At 40.9% G+C, this 18147-nt stretch overlaps 1 protein-coding gene across 5 annotated transcripts in view; it reads right to left on the bottom strand.

Moving 5' to 3' along the window:
- CALD1 (caldesmon 1) overlaps positions 1-18147 on the bottom strand; it is a 170521-nt gene that overhangs the window by 86499 nt on the left and 65875 nt on the right. For 4 of the 5 annotated variants that reach the window (XM_054692688.1, XM_037513589.2, XM_054692690.1 and 1 more), the window contains exon 3: positions 789-893. In XM_054692688.1, the coding sequence (XP_054548663.1) occupies positions 789-859 (71 nt within the window). In that variant the 5' untranslated portion in view covers positions 860-893. Of the gene's footprint in view, positions 1-788; positions 894-1578; positions 2023-18147 lie in introns of those variants that run through there. The other variant, XM_054692689.1, reaches the window with a different exon arrangement.

Genomic DNA, 18147 nt, shown 5'->3' with positions numbered 1-18147 from the left:
CACCACAGATGTAGACACATACATCCAATGTATTGTTATCACACATACCTTTCTGTGAGGTCTCTGTTTATTGCCTTACTATCATTTTTTTTTTTTTTGTGCATTGGAATGACTGTTCTGATTTTAAGAACACTGTTTAACAGTTTTTCTCCTGTGAAAACCTCCTCTGCTTTCTCAAAAGGATATCTAACAGAAGTCCCAGTAAATGCCACTAAAATTTTAAAATACACATTTATGCCCCATGCTTCAATGTCACTGCTTTATTTCCCCAACCTGCCCACAAAGTCACCTCCACAGAGGCCTCACACAACCTAACAGCTTCCAAACAGACTCAGAATCTCCACAGTCACATATTCCATTGGCTTTAATTAACCCATAAGAGGTAGACTACTGGAATTAGATGTCTTTTTTACAAGAATAGATTTGTCACAAGATCTTTATGGGGTTTATTGGCTTTACTTTTAAAGACCAAAGACTCCCATTTTCTATGTTGTTTCAACATCGATCCTTTTTCTGTCATTTCAACATTATAGATGATTTTTAGGTCTTTATCCACACACTGCCATTGCCACTTGAAAATTCCAATATGAAAGTCCCTAATTAACTGCAACCCCCTGATACTTCTTCAATCTCTTTCCTTCTTAACGCGAAATTTAGAGTTTTAACAGTTAAGAAAATTTTCCACAATTACTTTTGTCAACAGTTCAGTGTGCAATACATTTGGCTTCTCAGAGTGATGAACTTGGGGGTCTGAAACCCCCAAGTCTGGGTGTCACCCAGATCCTTACCTTTCTGCTTCCAGGCGCATCTCTTCCCGCTTTTGCCTCCTGAGTTCCCTGCGACGTTCAAAATCATCCATGGTGTGGGTTCAGGAGACCAGATGATGTCTGAGTCTAAGGGGAGGAGGCAGAGCCAATATCATCGATGAGTCAGAGTATTATTTCCAGTGAATCATTTTAGTGCCCCCTCATCAGCACTTTCACTCCCTCATTGTTTCTTTACTCCTAAGAAAAGCACCTTGGGAGAGGATGAAGTGGCTAGTGATCAATTTCTGACTCCCTAGCAGAGTCCTTTCATGTATTCAATTCAGTCTCATTCATGAAATCATTAGAGACAAATAAGTAAGATTCCAGAAATACAGTTTAAATAATAATCAAGACCTCAGGAGACAGAGAGGTTTTGAAACCTTGAAACAGTGTACTAGTGGAGAGCTACTGAATGATCTTGTTCTTGGTAACTTGCAGAAGCATGGACAAAAGTCAGCCAGTGGTGAACAAAGAAAGAGGAAAAGAGAACAAGAGTGGAAAAAGCCAGGAAAGTGGCAAATAAAGGCCTAGGGAGGAACTCAGAGCAAAGGAAAAGGAAAAGAGAAATAAAATAACACAAGTCCCTGGGCATAATTCGCATATTCTAAAAGAATGTTATTTTCACAATGATACTAAAGAAGGCAGCCATAATGAATAAGCATGATGCAGCAGCCTTGAAAAAAAAAGCAGCTGTTATGTTTAAGTTATTTTCAGGGCTCAAAAGTTCCTGCTCTTTCTACAGATGTCACCCAACCCTTTCAGCCTTCCCTACCTCCTTCTGGATGGTTTTAATCCCAGAAATATCTTCCCTTTCCAGCTCTTCAACGGAGAAACCCGCTTCTCCTGCGTTTCTGTGCCATGGAGCCAAGTATTCCAGAATTCCCCAGCAGCCCCCAAACCCAAAATGACTACCAGAAAAGGGGAAGCGGGCTCTTTTTGTCCTTGCTTTGTTTACAGAGCTGTCAGTGGTTAGTTAAACTCGGCCTGGAATCTGGCATTTAAGGCCTGCTTGAAGATTGTTTCCTGTGTGGAGCGGGAGGCTTCCACTTCCTCTGGAATCCTAGACTCTCCGCGGCTCTCAGATCACAAAAAATATTTTCCAACCCTTTCTGTGCACACGAGACGAGCCTTTGGCCCTGTGTAAGGAAGTCAGGAACTGTGCAAAACCTAGAGCTATCACCGAATGGCATCTGAGTTGGAGGGAGCAAAACGCAAAACTTAGACTGGGAGGCCAAGAGAAACCTTCTTAAGTAAATGGTCAAATTCTTCTATTTTCAAGCACTTCCCCCCTCAAAGTCCCACAAAAACAAAAATAAAATCTCAGCCAACAAAAACAAAACTATACTGTGTTTGGCTCCCCGCCCCCTCTCTTATTCCCTAGGGTATTACTTATACTGCTTATAAATCTTTCAGAAATTCAAATTTTGGCATTTGTTTGGGGATTTTAAATTTTAAGGTGTGTTTTTTTTTTTGTCTTCCTCGTACCAAGAGTATTTTCTAAGACTGTTTTCCAACTCTCTATGGGGATCAGAATGAAAAAAAGTGATTTGATAGCATAACCCAGGAAGGAGATGACCTCCCCTGTGAGGTCATCTGAGAGTCTTTCTCCCCAGGGTGGGCTCCCATGCTGAGCACAGTACAGGGTGAGGACACCCCTGTAGAAAAGGGGACCCAAACTCAGTTTCTTGAATGCTGGGTGCAGTAAGAGAGTGAATGCTTTCCTTTTGGCAATAAAGCCTTTTGTTACGCATAAATCACTCCTTGAATAACTATAGCAACAGCAAACAGAATTGGGGGACGAAGTCTGTCTGTAAGTAAACAATTTGACTTTTCCTAATTTATCCAAGTAGCTTGAAGAATATTCTCCAAGCCTCTCTGGGTCTTACTCCTGCCTCCTCTAAGCATAGTCGTCATGCTGGCTGCGTGTGAGCAAGGGTGGTTCAAGTTTCTCAGCCTATACGTCTGGTGGAGGTGCTAATGAGCAGTGAAATAAATATCCCCAAGCAGGCAGAGGATGCACATGGCTGGCAGCGCCAGCACTGTCTCCGAGTGCTTCCTCAAAGGCAAGTGAAACTGACTAACAGCGTGTGTCCACTTTGGCTGGACCTCCTCCCTGGCTCTTTACCCACATTCTTTTTCTCCCACCCATTCTCTCCTCCTACTCAGCACCTTGTATTACTTACTCGGTCACTTTTCTTCCCACTTTTCCATAGAAAAATGTTTGCCTATCCATGTATATACTCATTGAAATGCTGCTGAGTAAGATTGAGAAGCACCTGGAGGTTGGGGGCAAGAAAGAGAAAGTGAGAGAGAGGAAGGGGGTGAGGAGACATCTGATACATCGACATCGCCTTCCTGGGTTATGCTTTGTGGACATGTGGTGGGTGGATCTGAGGGAGAGGAGAAAGCACATCTGTGTACCGTGTGGTAAGACTCTTCATTGGTGTCTCTGTGAGTGTTGTGTGGGGGAGAGAAAGGGGTATGCATTTGTGGAAAAGGTTCTTGGTTGGTCTTGAACCAGGGTGGGGTCAGAAATCTTTCTCAGTCCTCACACTCTTTTGTCACAGAATTTTTCAGGACTTCTCTGGCACTGTTTTTCAGTCAGGGGAACTGTATCTAGATAGAAATGTATGTGATTTCCCGCCCCCCCCCACCTCTTTTGGAAGCAACAGCTGACATGTCCCCAGCTAGTCATCTCTCATTTCCTGTCCTCCCTCTAGTCAATGCTGAATTCCTTCCAGCCACACTGTTTAGGAAATAGACTCTCAACCCAGGAAGTAATGAAATGTCAAGGCAGAGAGATTCTGTAAACTGTGGGGGCTCTTGGGTATCACAGAAAGGACACAGTAGACAGAAAGAGATGAGGGCTAAAGCAGGTATCAAGAAATATGATGTCTGAGTTCTTGAAAAATTTAGTAGAAATCTAAATTTTTTGCTGGGTGGCATTGTTGTCATGTTAGTGAAAGCAATCTGAGGTGTCTTCCAAGAAATAGAGCAAACATTACTGAAAATTATATGGACCCACAAAAGACTCCAAATAACCAAAGTAATTTTGACAAAAAGAAGAGGAATGAAGGTATCACACTCTCAGACTTCAAACTATACTACAAGGCTATAATAATAAAAGCAACATGGTACTGGAATAAAACAGACATACAGATGAATGGAATATGATAGAATTGAGATCCCAGAAATAAACCCAAACATACGAACAATTCATTTATGACAAAGGAACAAAGCATATATAATGGAGAAAGACTCTTTAACAAATGGTAGAGAAAACTGGACAGCCATATTCAGGGACATGAAAGTAGACTCAAATCATACATAAATATTAACTTTAAATGGATTGAAGACTTGGATGTAAGATCAGAAATAAAAAGACATTGAAGAAAATATAGGCAAAACACTTCTTGACATTAGTTTCAGTGAAGTCTTTAGGGACTTAACTCCAATGATAAGGAAAACAAAGGCAAAAATGCAGAAATGAGACTACATCAAACTAAAAAGTTCTGCAAAGTGAAAGAAATTATCATTAAAATGAAAAGACATCCCACTGAATGAGAGAAAATATTTGCAGATCAGACATCTGACAAGGGGCTAATGTCCAAAATCTACAAAGAACTCACACAACTCAATGAAAAGAAAACAAAGAACCCAATCAAAAATGAGTGGAAGAGCTACGTAGACACTTCTCCAAAGAAGATATATAGATTGCCAACAGGCACAGGAAAAAATGTTCAACATTACTTATCATTAGGAAAATGCAAATCAAAACCAAAATGAGATATCACCTCACTTCTGTGGGAATGGCCCATATTAAAAAAAAAAAAAAAGCACCGAAAAACTAGAAACAACAAATGCTGGTGAGGGTGTGGAGAAAAAGGAATTCTTGTACACTGTTTGTGGGCATGTAGAATGATTTAGTTGCTATGGAAAATAGTTGAGTGGGCCTCAAAATATCAAAAATAGATTTACCATATGATCCAGCAATTCCACCCTTATGTATCTATCCAAAGAAAATGAAAACATTAACTTTAAGGGATATATGCACCCCTGTGTTCACTGCAGCGCTGTTTACAATATCCAAGCTATGGAAACAACCTAAGTGTCCAACAGTAGATGACTGGATAAAGATGTGGTGTACACAGGGAATACTACTCAGTTACATGAAGAGGTGAAATCTTGCCATTTGTGACAACATAGATGGAACTCGAGGGAAGGAAGCTGAGTGAACTAAGTCAGAAGGAGAAAGACAAACACCAGATGATATCACTCATATGTGGAGGAGAGAGAAACAACAGAAAAGACAAAACCAAACCAAAATAATCCCTAGAAATATGACAGCAGGATTGAGGCCACTGGAGAGGGAGAGTGGACATTGGGGTGAGGAACAAAAGGATGAGGGGGTCCAGAGGTCTTCAGTGAAGGATTATGGGTGCTTTGGTGGTGGGTATGTTAATACACATATGAAGAGGTGTGCACCCATTCCCCTAAATCATATACAGTTTAGGAAACCAATATTACCACAGTTTAAAAAAAGATTAGTATCAACCCCCCCAAAAAAACCCCACCAAAAATACCCCAAAAAACTCTGACGTGATTCTTTCTGTAAAGGGAAAAGGTGCTTTAAAAAGTCAGTGACTCATCATCTACTGATATAACTGTCTTTTAAATATGGGTTCTTAAATACCAGATTTTCTTGAAACTGGGCACACCCATGCTGCTGTAATTAAATAATAAGGCAGTATTACAGATTTTAAATCTCTTAACACCCTGCCCCTCCTTTTGATAATCATACTGCAGAGCTCTTGGCCCTGGTAGAAGGTTCTATGAGTGAACATCTGGTAAGTTGCCCTCACCTCCTGGGGGCATCTTGAAGATTCATCTCCTCCCTTCCCCTCACCACTTCCGTGGGGGTCATTATCAACATTTCTTCATTTGTCTTATTCTCTGTCATTTCTTCTTTTTGTTTCTATTTCTTCTTTTGAGGCACACTCAACTATTTTCCATAGCAACTACTGCTTATGAAATCCAACCCATGATTCTTTTCTTAAGTTAAATAGATTGAGGTTATTATCTGATGTGCATCTTTCAAACAAAATGTCTGATTATTATATTTTATATTTACAGATCCTCCCACTATGGACATGTGTTCCTCACTGGATGGCTCCTGTGACTCATTTATAAGGAGGACTACTCCATTGTGCTTTGGTTGGGAACATCGGTGGATAAGAAGTGCCTTAGATATATGGGTGTGGGCAGATGAGCTTCTGCACACATGTGGAAATACAGCCAAGATTTATTATTATTATTAGGGGGCAACCATGTGGAGAAAGCTAAGGCCTATCTGCCTTCGAATCATCATAAACCGAGCAGTGAATGGGGGGGTTGTGGGAGAAAGCCCTTGGGATCCTGGGGCAATGTCAATATAGGTCTTGGATACAAAGATAAAATCTGTTGTGTAAGGGATAATAAATAAGTTAATGCAGCTGTCAGAGTAACTCACCTTTATTGAGCACACACTATGTGCTAGACCATTTTTCTTTCATGAATAGACTTTCTTTCTTAGGGTAGTTTTAAAGTTAGAGAAAAACTGAACAAAAATCAGTTTCCATATCTTCCCTTCCTTCTTGTCCATGGTTTCCTGCGTGCAGTGAATGGTCTGTCCAAAGACAAGCTGAGGACCTAACCCCTGGTACCTCAGAATGTTGTGGGGACTAATCAGTACGCCTGGTGTCCTTGGAAATAGGGGGACATTTGGACATAAAGACATTCTGAGGGAAGAGAATATGAAGACTCTGGGAGCACCCTGTGAGGAGATGGAGGGTAAGGAACAACTGAGCTACCAGAAGCTGGGACAGGCTCGTGGAGCACACCCTTTTCTAGGGTCTTCAGGGGGATCATGGCCCTGCTGATGCCTTGATTTTGTACTGCCAACCTCGAACTGTGAGATAACGTGTCTCTGTTGTTCTAAGCCACCAGTTTGTGGTACTTTGTTACGGCAGCTCTTGCAACCTACAACAGCCCACGGTTAACATTGTGCAGTAAATTTGCTAGCACTGGTGATGAACGGACACTGATACATTATTATTAGCCGAAGTCCACAGGTTACGTTGCCTCACACTCTGTGTTGTACAGTTCTGTGGGTTGTGCCAAATGCACAGTATCCAACAGAGAGTGTCACTGCCCTGAACAGGCCTGTCTGTCCTCCACCCCAAAGCTTGGCAACCATTTGATCTTTTTACTGTTTTTACAGCTTTGTTTTTTCCAGAATGGTCTATACTTGGAGTCATATAGTATGAAGACTTTACCAAGTGGCTTCTTTCACTTAGCAATACACATCTAAGTTCCTTCATGTTTTTTTTTTTTCTGCTTGATGACTCTGTGGCCCATATAATAAGGTGTAATCTTACTTTATCTATGTACTAAGCCTGTGAAGCATCTATTATCATCTCCATTTTACAGAATTTCAAAGTGTATGTCCTTAAACACTATAATTTTGGGCAAATCTAAGACGTGTCCCTCTACAAATTGTTTTACCTTTCAGAGACTATGTTAGAGAGACTCCTGAGCAATTCTGAGAGATTGTCAGTGATTTCTATTTTAATTCACTGACTCATAGAAACCCAGGTAAGAAGTGATCACAAAAATGACTCGTGCCTTTTTAATGTCAAACCCATTTGACTTAAATCATGTCTCAGAGATCTCAATGAAATTAAATCTTGCCAATATTTATTAAGTCCTTCTTCTTTTACTGTTACTTTTTTGTTAGATTCATAAACCATAATGCTTCTACCCTGGATAGCATCATCATGCACTTTCCTCTGAGGTGTTAGCATTTCTCCTGTTGCATGGTCCCCCCTCATTATGTACCTTCCTCCTCTGACCCCCACATGCTCATCCCCAACCTATTTCTCTGTAATTCCATGGAACCTTAGTTTTTCATGAGTAGCCCCCATTATTAGAGAGATCCTTTCTGACTGATCATTATCTATGTGTTATGAATTTCAAGGTCTAACTACAAAAACATTAATCTTCTCACTTAAGGAGCACTTTCTGAGCATTTGTGCCAGGGTCTGTTTTGCACTGGGGATACAACAGTGAATAAAAATGAAAAGGTTCCTGCCTTTTGGAACTTATATTTAGACTTTCTTGCTTTTTTTCCACCAAGTCTATCATACCCAGTTTCAGCCTCGAGTCACACCCATCATCTGTTCTCTGCTTCTCTGCCCTTGGGATTCATACTTTGAGAGAGAAAGCCAGGCATCATTTTCTTCTTAAATTGAGGCAATCGAGCTTTAGCAGTGGAGTGTCACACCTTGTCAAATGTATATATCACACGGGCACCCACCACCAAGGTTCCAGTTACCCTCCCCCACCATCCAATGCACCCCCCCCCTCCCCATGCCTCCCATATGCCATCCTCTTCCTCTCTGGGGAACTGCCATTCTCTTGTCAGAGCCTAAAGGTCTGTTTTTGTTTTGTTTTGTTTGTTCATTTGCTTTGTTTCTTTATATTCCACATGAGTGAAATCATACGGTATTTGTCATTCTCTTTCTGACTGATTTCATTTAGCATAATCCCTTCAAGACCCATCCTTGTTGAAAATGGCAAGATTTCATCTTTTTTTTTTTTTTATTGTTGAGTATTAAGCCATGCTTTGTCTCTCCTAAAGGTCTTTGTTAACTTCAGCTGGGACATCATTGTCACTCGATGAATTCTCTCCATCCCACCCATACTGGGAGATTTCTGGGTGTAACACACTCCAGCAGTTCTCTGAACTTCAGATTAACTTCCTTAACCTCAACTCTTCCATTGCCTCCCTCCACAAATACTTGGAAAACAATGAACTGGACTCAGACTTAGGAGATCTGGACTCAGCTCCTCTGAGCTTTTCTTCTCTGGAAAATGACATGGCTGGACCTCTTGAGGCCCCAAGTTTCATTCTTTTCCATCTATTTTGTTCTATACTTGTCTTCATATTTGGCAAAGATGTTGCATCAAATATGACGTGTCCATCTTTCCCCCTTCCCAGCTTTGTCTTGATATCAAAATGCATTCTGTTTACTCTTATGATTTAGAAAGCATTAGCCTGCTTTCAAGAAGTTCATCCAGGGGGCATCCTAGCTTATACTTTATTGCCTCTCAAATGCATCAGATAATTTTCAAACTCTGCATTTTTATTCATATCATTCCATTCATTTGGAATAAGTTCTCCCATGCTCTTCATTGTACATTTCTCTCAGTTGTGAATTTCTGCCTCAAATGTCCTTCCTTTCTGAGGCCTCTGTTGAGGACACTGGCTTGGAAGCAGTATCTCTCGCCTTGGATATATCTATCATTTATTTGATAATAGTGTACTTCCTGCCACAGCTCATCAATTGTTCAAGCTAGAGTTGAAATATTTTACTGATATTGTACTGTCCACATGCTTTTGTTCTTAATACCACTTATTAACAGATAGTCTTTGAAATAATCTCTACTATTGGCAAATAGTAGGTTTTTAGGGGTTGTACCTGGTTAGCACCACTGAACTTTTACTTTAGATTTCATCATTCTGGGTATGGAAATGTAACTCAAGCTGATTCATCTCTGCATCTTGACTGATCAGTGTTTACAAAGTGAATTAGTGACCTCAGTGATAGGCTATATATGAATAACAAAAGTTATATAAATCCACATTCGCAGTAGTTACACAGTAAATCTGGTAGTGTTTTCTTTCTGACTGTAGAGAATGAACTTCTGTCCCTTTCAAAAAAAGTTCAATTTATCACCCTGCTTTGCTCTTTTTTGAACTGAATGGTTCATTTGGGACTCAAAAACCAAATAAACACATGGATTGTGACATACAGTTTAGACTTAACTATAGCCCAGCCTTCATAATGTCGTTCCAAAAATCTGTGCTACTTAAAAAAAGATAAATGCAATCACCAAGGCACATTTGTCAAGATCAGTAATAAAGCAGTAAGAATGAAAGGATCAGTCTGAGGAACTTGATTTTCTCTTTCTCTAATCAGTGTGACCCAGAAAACGAAAGCCTACGAAGAGCAGGTTCATTAGTTATGAACTGTTTTTCTTTCCTCTGCTCAGTATTTTATAATTATCCTGATCCACAGGGGGATATGTTCTGAGAGCCCCCAGTGAATGTCTGAAATCATGTATAGTTTCTAGCTTTATACAGTTGACCCTTGAAAAACTGGGTTTGAACTCTGTTGGCCCACTTACATGGGAATTTTTTTGACAGATATAGTTGACACTCCATATCTGGGGGAGGAAGTCAGTCCTGAAATCAATCCCCTGCAGTCAACAAGGAACAACTGTAGTTAAGTTTTGGGGGAGTCAAAACTTACATGTGAATTCTAATTGCAAAGGGTTTGGCACTCAATATTGTTCAAGGGGCAATTGCACTGTGTTTTTTTTTCTGCTCATCCATATACACGCCTATGATAAAATTTCATTTATGAATTAGGCATAAGAGATTAATAATAATACAGAAAATTATAACAATCTACTCTAAGAAAATTTATGTGAATGTGATTTCTCTCTCAAAATACCTTATTGTATAATAGTTTTGGATCCAACCATGGGTAGCTGAAATCACAGATGGGGGGCGGTGGGCAACATATCTTTTTTCTCTGTGTTTCCCTGTTTGCAAAACAGGAGAACAGATAGACTTCATATTACTAAAATCCATGTTTTGGGGGCCTGTTCTTCCACTTAGGAACAGTGGGCAGTTTGGTCATTGTAGAATTGTGAAATGGTGGCATTATACCCTGACTTCAACCCTTGGGAAGACGACACATTTAGGGATGTTAGGTGGCATCTTGAAGTGTTACCATGAATAATACCACCTTATTTGGAGTATTTCATATTTTTCAACACTTTCTACCTATCAAAGGTATGTCCTACAGGTATCTCCCTCCTCCAACCCCACCTCTTTCACCTCTTTGACTCTTTCTCCCTCCCATTTCCTCTTAACCTCAGATGCCTCATTTTGCTTTTTTGTGTCCACTAGCTTTTATAAGTAATTTGCTCTGTTGAATTGTCTGCCATGTAAACCTTCATTTTTGTCTTTGTCATTTTGACTTGCTTTAGGACACAGAATTCCCTCCAACTCACTCCATTTTGCTGTAAATGGAAATATTTCATCTTTCCTTATGACAGAACAGTAGTCCATGGTGTGTCTAGTCCACATTTTCTCAACTATAGGAAATTTGTTAATGATATTTTCTATACAAAAGACATGCTTTTATTGATCAGGGACTAATTATTCTCTAGTGAATTGTTCAACAGTTCATCATGATCAAGAACTTTTTTGTGTTCTGGAATTTTAGAGTAAACTAGAGATTAGCTTTTAAAAATCTATAATCTAAGATGAAAATCTTTGAAACCAAACCAAGGGACATTATCTATTATATCCCTTGGACGTAATAGATGCATAATTTGAAGACACAAATCTACATAGAAGTTAAATAAAACAGAAAAGTGTCTAATCTGCTTCCTCCTTCCTTTTATATGAGTCATTTAGCTGGTAGTTTGGGGATTTCTGAACCTTTCTCCCTATAAGGAATAGCTCACAGTTCAGGAAACTGTTTAACATGAGCAGAAGACTGTAGGATGTCAGAACCATTTACTCACCAACCTGAGTTCCTAATGATGCCCACATTATATTTCTATTGGAGAACTTAGTCTGTAGTTTGCATTTTAATTACTACATACATATCTGTCTTTCCCCTGAAGACTGTAACCTCCTGGAGGTTATTACTTCTGTGATCCCTTAAAGATCATACCTGATCATTATTTCTTAAATTCAACTAATTGAATTGGAATGGATTCAGGACATTGTTTATCCACTGGAATTAATTGATAAAGAGAAGAACTAGGCTAAGACATAATCAAAGAGTCATGTCTTCAGTTGAGGCTAAGACATAATCAAAGAGTCATGTCGTCAGTTGAGATTTTAGTAACTTTGGGGACAGTGGTGTTTCATTATGGAACTCTATTTTATACTGTGATCTGTAGTTATGGTTGTTTTGCTCCGGTGGGAAAAAAATTTGTCTTAGGAAGATATTGTGGTTTTAGGAAGAATGGTATTAGGCATCATTGTAACAGGGAAGAGGTTTGTTCTGGGATGTTCGAAGAGAAAGGAGGTCAAAGCAGACATGTGATGGATAAGAAAAGATTCCTCTTTTCAGGGTTGAACTGAAATATTCTAAATGTCCATGGCCTTTGGAGATTCCTAACCACTCCTCCATCATAATTAGAAAACACTGACATTCAGCACTGATTTATATGTTTCCCTCAGCCTAAAAATAGTGTTGCCTGATTTTGTTCTCTAGTTGAGCTCAGTAATTAGACATAAGGCACTGTCCTGGATGTTTGCTTGGAAACCTACCTTTCCCAGGCCTGGTGCCACTACCCATTGGCTATAGGTCTTTTGTTTTTTCTTACCATTTCTCTTGGGAACCTCAGCCCAGGTCACAGGAAGAGTGTAAGGTTGCCATGGGCATTCCAGGGGAAACTGGAGCTCTCCAGTGCCACGTCAGACACTGAAATACATGGAAGAAACTCATTTTGCCTGTCATTTTTCCATGTGGAAGTTTTCTAAATCTTGGAAGACAGGGTTTAAATATGGTTAGTATTCAGTCTAAAAGGGTCCAAGGAATATCTTTATTCCAATCAGCTTGAAATGGCCTCCTCATCTGCTTCTGGGAACAAGAAAGCTGTTCTGACAGCTAATTCTAGAACTGCTCACATTCTTGCTAGAAGACCTGTTTTTTTTGCAAAATGGTGGATTAGAATACAATCTAAGCAGCAGCCACAGAAATAGCAGCAGCTTTTTGCATCTGACAAAGTCCAAATGAAAATGGAAAAAGACTTGTAATCAAGGACTTCAACGCAACCGTCACCTAGATTGTCAGATTAAAACATGTGGCAACCACCTGCTAAGCATCTTGTAAAAACTGATACCTTCTTGTTTTCCTACCTGGCCTAAAATCTCTTCGGAGCACATTTGCATTTCCCAGCTTTTCACACTTAAAACAATGCTGTCCACTGCATAAAGATGACTAAGCAATTTTGTATTAAGTAACCAAAGCGAGTCCTGCCAATTTTAGAATAATTAAGTTTCTGCAGTCTAATATAAACAGTTCCAAGAACTACATGCGGCCTACCAAAAGTATATATTACAAGTAGTCAACACTGTGGCCAGCTGGCAGACAGATCAACCTATTAAAGTAGAATTGTTCAGAATTCAGAGTATTATTTTTCCTCTCTCCCATTATTTTTTCTGCATCCAACTTTGTTTCTTTGGGAATGTTTTCAAGTACACAAAGCAAGAAACTATTGTGGAGTTGCATCTCTTGTATACGAACGAGCATTTCTCCTGTGATCCTTTGGAACTCACGAATCAACCTTGTCCATGGAGGCAGCCAGAGCAAAGTGGAGCAAGTGAATTCACATTGTTTCCTCTCAAACTGAATGACTGACCATTTGCTTGACCATCAGAAAGGTGGTCAGTGACCAGAGATCAGTGAACATGAACATAAAGCCACATGCCCACTGGGCACCCAACACATCTTGTTTTCTGAACATTGATCCTTGTACTGCTTTTGCCAGGTAACTGAGTGGGTCAGAATTTATCACTAAGAAGGGTAAAGTCGTAGATTTAATCCCACTAGGAATGAGCCAATTATTTGAGAGAAAAAAAAATCCTATTCTATTGCTATGTACTGACATTAACCCTGGCCAGCTATAGGACAGATGTGGCCTGAGAAATTTTAAGTAGAGAAGATCAAGATATTGACTCACTCACCCCACCAAGACCTTCAGTAGAGGATGTGGCCAAATGAATGGGAATGTGCCATACACAACAGAGCCCCACATCTTCATCTGTGCTATAAGCCCTATTGTATTCTTCTAGGCTTAAATCCATACATAGTAAACTGTAGTTACAGTTTGACAATCAACATCACAACAAAAACCGCAATAAAAACCTTTAGCAAACACTTTGCAGTATCACTCATGGACTAGCCACCTTGTCTGGTGCGGCCTATAAACTGCAGATGCAACTGCCCTGCCCTCACAGGGCTTATAGTCTGATGGAGGAGACAGGCAATAAATAAAATAGAACTTGGGCTGAGGGCTGGGAAGGAAAAGTATGAGCTATTGTGAGTGAGAACTACAAGAATGAGCTAATGGAGATTTGGTGGAGGGCAAGGAAAACATGCACCTTGGAGGGGTGCAAGTGTATCCCCAAGGTTATGTAGTTATGCAAATGATTGACAACTGAATAAAATTTGAGGGGAATAAAAAAATGAACTAATGGTTTTCTTGGGCTAGAATAAGACATCGGCAGTAGTAACTTTTTTGAACTAATAGTAATACACATACAGATATCCACTCGCAGAGGGAACATGGATTTATAAGACTGGAGTTTGTATCTATTAAACAGATATCAACACCTATTATGTGCCAGACACTGGCTCTTCTTCCTGGTGCTGACAAATCGAGCTCTTTTCCATTTCTCTCTCCTAAAGAAGTGAGTGAGGATTGAAGTGGGGGGTCAGGTGTGCGCAATGGTGAGTTATTTTCACCCCTTTGTCCCCACTTTAGGTCCTGTGTAAATAACATCACAATAATGATCTGTGAGATATTGTCTGCCAGCACTTACAGAGACACAGGGAACCCACTTAAGATATTAACTTCCCAAATGAGGACATCTTCCTAGAAAATGTCCAGCTCCGTGACCTTCTGACAATAAAAGCATGTTTTTCATCCACCATCAAGCAGAAATCTGCTGATTTAAAAGAAGCTACTCTGCTTTGTGTTTTCAAGCCTTGGTTCACGATTCCAAGAAACAAACAGTCCATAATAAATCTTGCCCCAGTGGCCGAACATCGCTCAACCAGCTTTTCCGCCTTGAATACCACAAACAGACCTTTTATTTGTTGACACACAGCCCCTGGACATTCATGAAAACAAGATGTTCTCCTGCTTCTTTTTAAGTTAAACAGATTTAAGTCAGGGTCTCAGTCGAAATTTCAAAAACAGATGTTACACAGCAAAAAAAGGCTAACTGACCCCAGCAATGAGAGGCTATTCCACTTGAACTTGGATATTCTTTGTTAGCAGGCACAGCAACTGAAGATGCCTTCAACTGGAAGCAGTTGAAGGTTTGCTGCTCTCTCAGCTCAGCGATTGCCCGGAAGGCTGTGGGCACTGGGATCCTTAGATTTGAAGAAACAGGCTTGAGGGTTGCAGATTGGAGGGTTTGGGTACCTTGCTTTTAGAAGTGTTAGTAAGGAAAGATGATGCTTTGTGCACACACCACCTTCTGATTTCTCTATAGACCACAGAGACCCTCCGATGGAGTGCCCCCCACCCCAATACCTATCAGGTGATTCCTCTCCTGCCCACCCCAACATAACTCACAAGCAGGCCAACTCCTGAGTCCGTGTCTCTGTCTTGGGGCCTTTGGCTCTAATTCTTCTCTCTGTAATCTGAAGTGCCTGCACTCCTTCTGCAAATCCCATATATTTTCTAGAGTCTAGCTCAGTCCTGTCTTTATTCCAGAACCATCTCCTCTCCCAGTTCTGCAGCACTGTGGACACTGTTCTTTTTGGTGAGCAGTAGGATAGGCTTTGTTATCCAAATGTTCTAAACTTGCCCTTTCTCTTGAGTGCATCTGAAGCTATTTAATGTCAGGGTCCAGATCTGCTCTGATAGCCCCACACAGTGCTGGGCATTTTATTGGCATTTCTAGATGCCTGGGAATGTTCACTCAGTTGAACTTATTAAAAAGCTTCTCATCTGAGAATCCTAGATCCAAGTAATGCCATGACTTTGGCCATCAATGCTGGGTGTCCTGCGTTTCTGTCCTACGTAGTTGCTAACCTCCTAAGGGTCAGGGGAGCCATGTGAATAGTTCTGACCAATGAGTTATGAGCAGAGTGCTGTGTACTTCTGGGGTACTCATTTAATTTGACTTGAGATCCTCCCATGATTTCCTTTCACTCTTCCATGTCACTGTCAGCTGCAGCCCCAAAGTAAGGATGCCATTGATATGGACCAGAGAGCCTTGTCCAGCCGGGCTCAGAGAAAGAGCGAACTTGAGTGGCCAACCTTTGTTTTTTAAATCATTGAGATCTGAGTTGTTCTGGCGCCAGCCTAACCCAGCTTCTCAGAATGGATACAACCCAGGCCAAATCAGTCTGAAATGAAAATGGTCTGCCCACATGAGGTAGGGTCCTTCTCTGCTCCAAGCAGGCACTCACTTAAATTATGTAGCTCTTCTTTTTCCCCTCTGTGACTTCTCATGTGGAAGTAGGGATGTGTAGGCTCATTGGAACACCATTTGCAGGGGGAGCTCAGGGAATGTGAGTAGCTCATTGGCTCCAAAGAGCTATAAAACTGCCATTGCCTGGTATTCACGGAGTATGTGATCACTCATTTATGCCAGAGATGATAGACCTCCTGCTCTTAAGGATCAAATAAGTAAATACTTGGGAGTGGTGGCTTATGGGGGAATGGAGAATGCATGTATCCCGAGGAGCTTTCAAATCCAAATTAAAGAAAAAATCATGCTGGGCTGGAGAAGCACATGTGCAGGCGAGCGTGGGAACCAGGGGACTGATCTTTGACTCCTGATTCAGAATCATTCATGAATTTGACCAGGGGCCAGGCCGGGCACTCTGCGATAATGCAAAGGTTCAAAAGAGTGAGCTAGTATACAACCCAGATGGAGGCGTTTGCTTATTTGGCCGATGGTTGTGCAGCTCTTACTGTGCATGGGCACAGTTCTAAGCACTTCATGAATATTGATTTACATCCCTAAAACAATCTTTATGGTCCCCCATTTTATAGCTAAAAAGACCGAGGCCCAGAGAAGGTAAACCGGTTGCCCAAGGCCACAGAACTAGTCAGTGGTGGGCCCGGAATGGACATCCAGACAGCCTGGCTCCGGCGCCTACACTTGGGGTCACCGCCCTGTGCTCCTTCTCACAAGGCCTGTAATTCATAACGCAGGTGGTGAGGACCTTGGTGACAACACGATCGCGTGGCTGCCTGGAAGCCCCTGTGCTGCTCTGCCAAGGCCCCAACCAGGAGCTGTGTCCTTTCCGGAGGATCTGGTGCCTCTATGTGAGGGTCAGAGACTAGTTAGTGTGTATTAATGAAGTAAAGATGAATCTCCTATTGATGCTCATTTGTGCTTTGGCAAACTGACTTCTTATTTCATTTGAGTGTGGGTCATTTTAGAAAAGAAGTTGAATTTGTGCTCATGTCTTAAATAAATGAGAACATTTCACACCTTGACCACTTCTTTGCTTTATGCATTTAATGAGCTGCAGACATGAAGCTGGTTCATCTAAGCTTGTCTGCCTATTTATATCCATCTCAGAAGACCCAGGGTTTGTGAAATCTGAAGGTTATCAGGGAGGCCCACTCCTTAAGGAAGGGGTACAATATTAAATGTAAAAGGTGACGCAGGGGTGTGGCAAGGACCTGTCCAGGGGGAAGGCTCTGCAGCATGCGCTGCATAAAGTCCACTGTGGTCTGTCACCGTTGATACTGATTCCATGAGAATATCTTGGCTCCTTTACTTGGTTTTTAATTTTCAATGACTTTGAAATTGCAGTCATGTCCCCCTTTTGAAAAATGCTGCCTGAAAACCAGAATTCAGAAAACAAATATTGAAGGGGCTGTTAGGCATCGCTCTTCAAAGTGAAGTGCAGACAAGGAGAATTATAGATACAGCCAGTGCGTTGCAGTGTTTTGCCCATAAGCCACATAATTAAATAGGGTAGGTGGATGAGAGGGCAGGGAAATTGAAAATATTATGACTCTTTGCCAAGATGAGACCAATGAAAAATAAATAAAAGTATCAGAAATCACTGTTTACGTCAATGAGCACATTATTGGATTCACCAAATTTTCCATTGCATTGAGTAAAAAGAGTCCATTTTATAGGCGAGTGCAGAGGAGCAGTAGAATGGGTCATGGAGTTCTGACCTAACACAGCACCTAGGATGGAGTAGGGCCAACTCACTATAGAGCTGTAGGATGAATAAGTGAATGGAGGGCTGAATATTGTGTGAGGTCCAGGAAAAAGGCAGATGGTGCTAATGGTTGTCACAAGCCACCGCCCATCACCCCAATTTACAACTACATCTTTTATTTCTAACCCTTCACCAGCAATCTGGGAGAGGCAGTTAGCTATGTCTCCAGAGTCTCGTACTGTAACAAATGTCTTTGTATTTCTAAATTTTCTAAAGTCTATGAAGGAATCAGACTTGCAACCATGGGTATAAGGGACTTAGGAGAAGCCTTTGAAGAAGTT

The sequence above is a fragment of the Talpa occidentalis genome, unplaced genomic scaffold (genome assembly GCF_014898055.3).
Source record: "Talpa occidentalis isolate TD23 unplaced genomic scaffold, MPIMG_talOcc4v2.1, whole genome shotgun sequence".
NCBI lineage: Eukaryota > Metazoa > Chordata > Mammalia > Eulipotyphla > Talpidae > Talpa > Talpa occidentalis.
The sequence above is the reverse complement of the archived record's forward strand: the minus strand, read 5'-3'. Positions and strand labels throughout refer to the sequence as shown.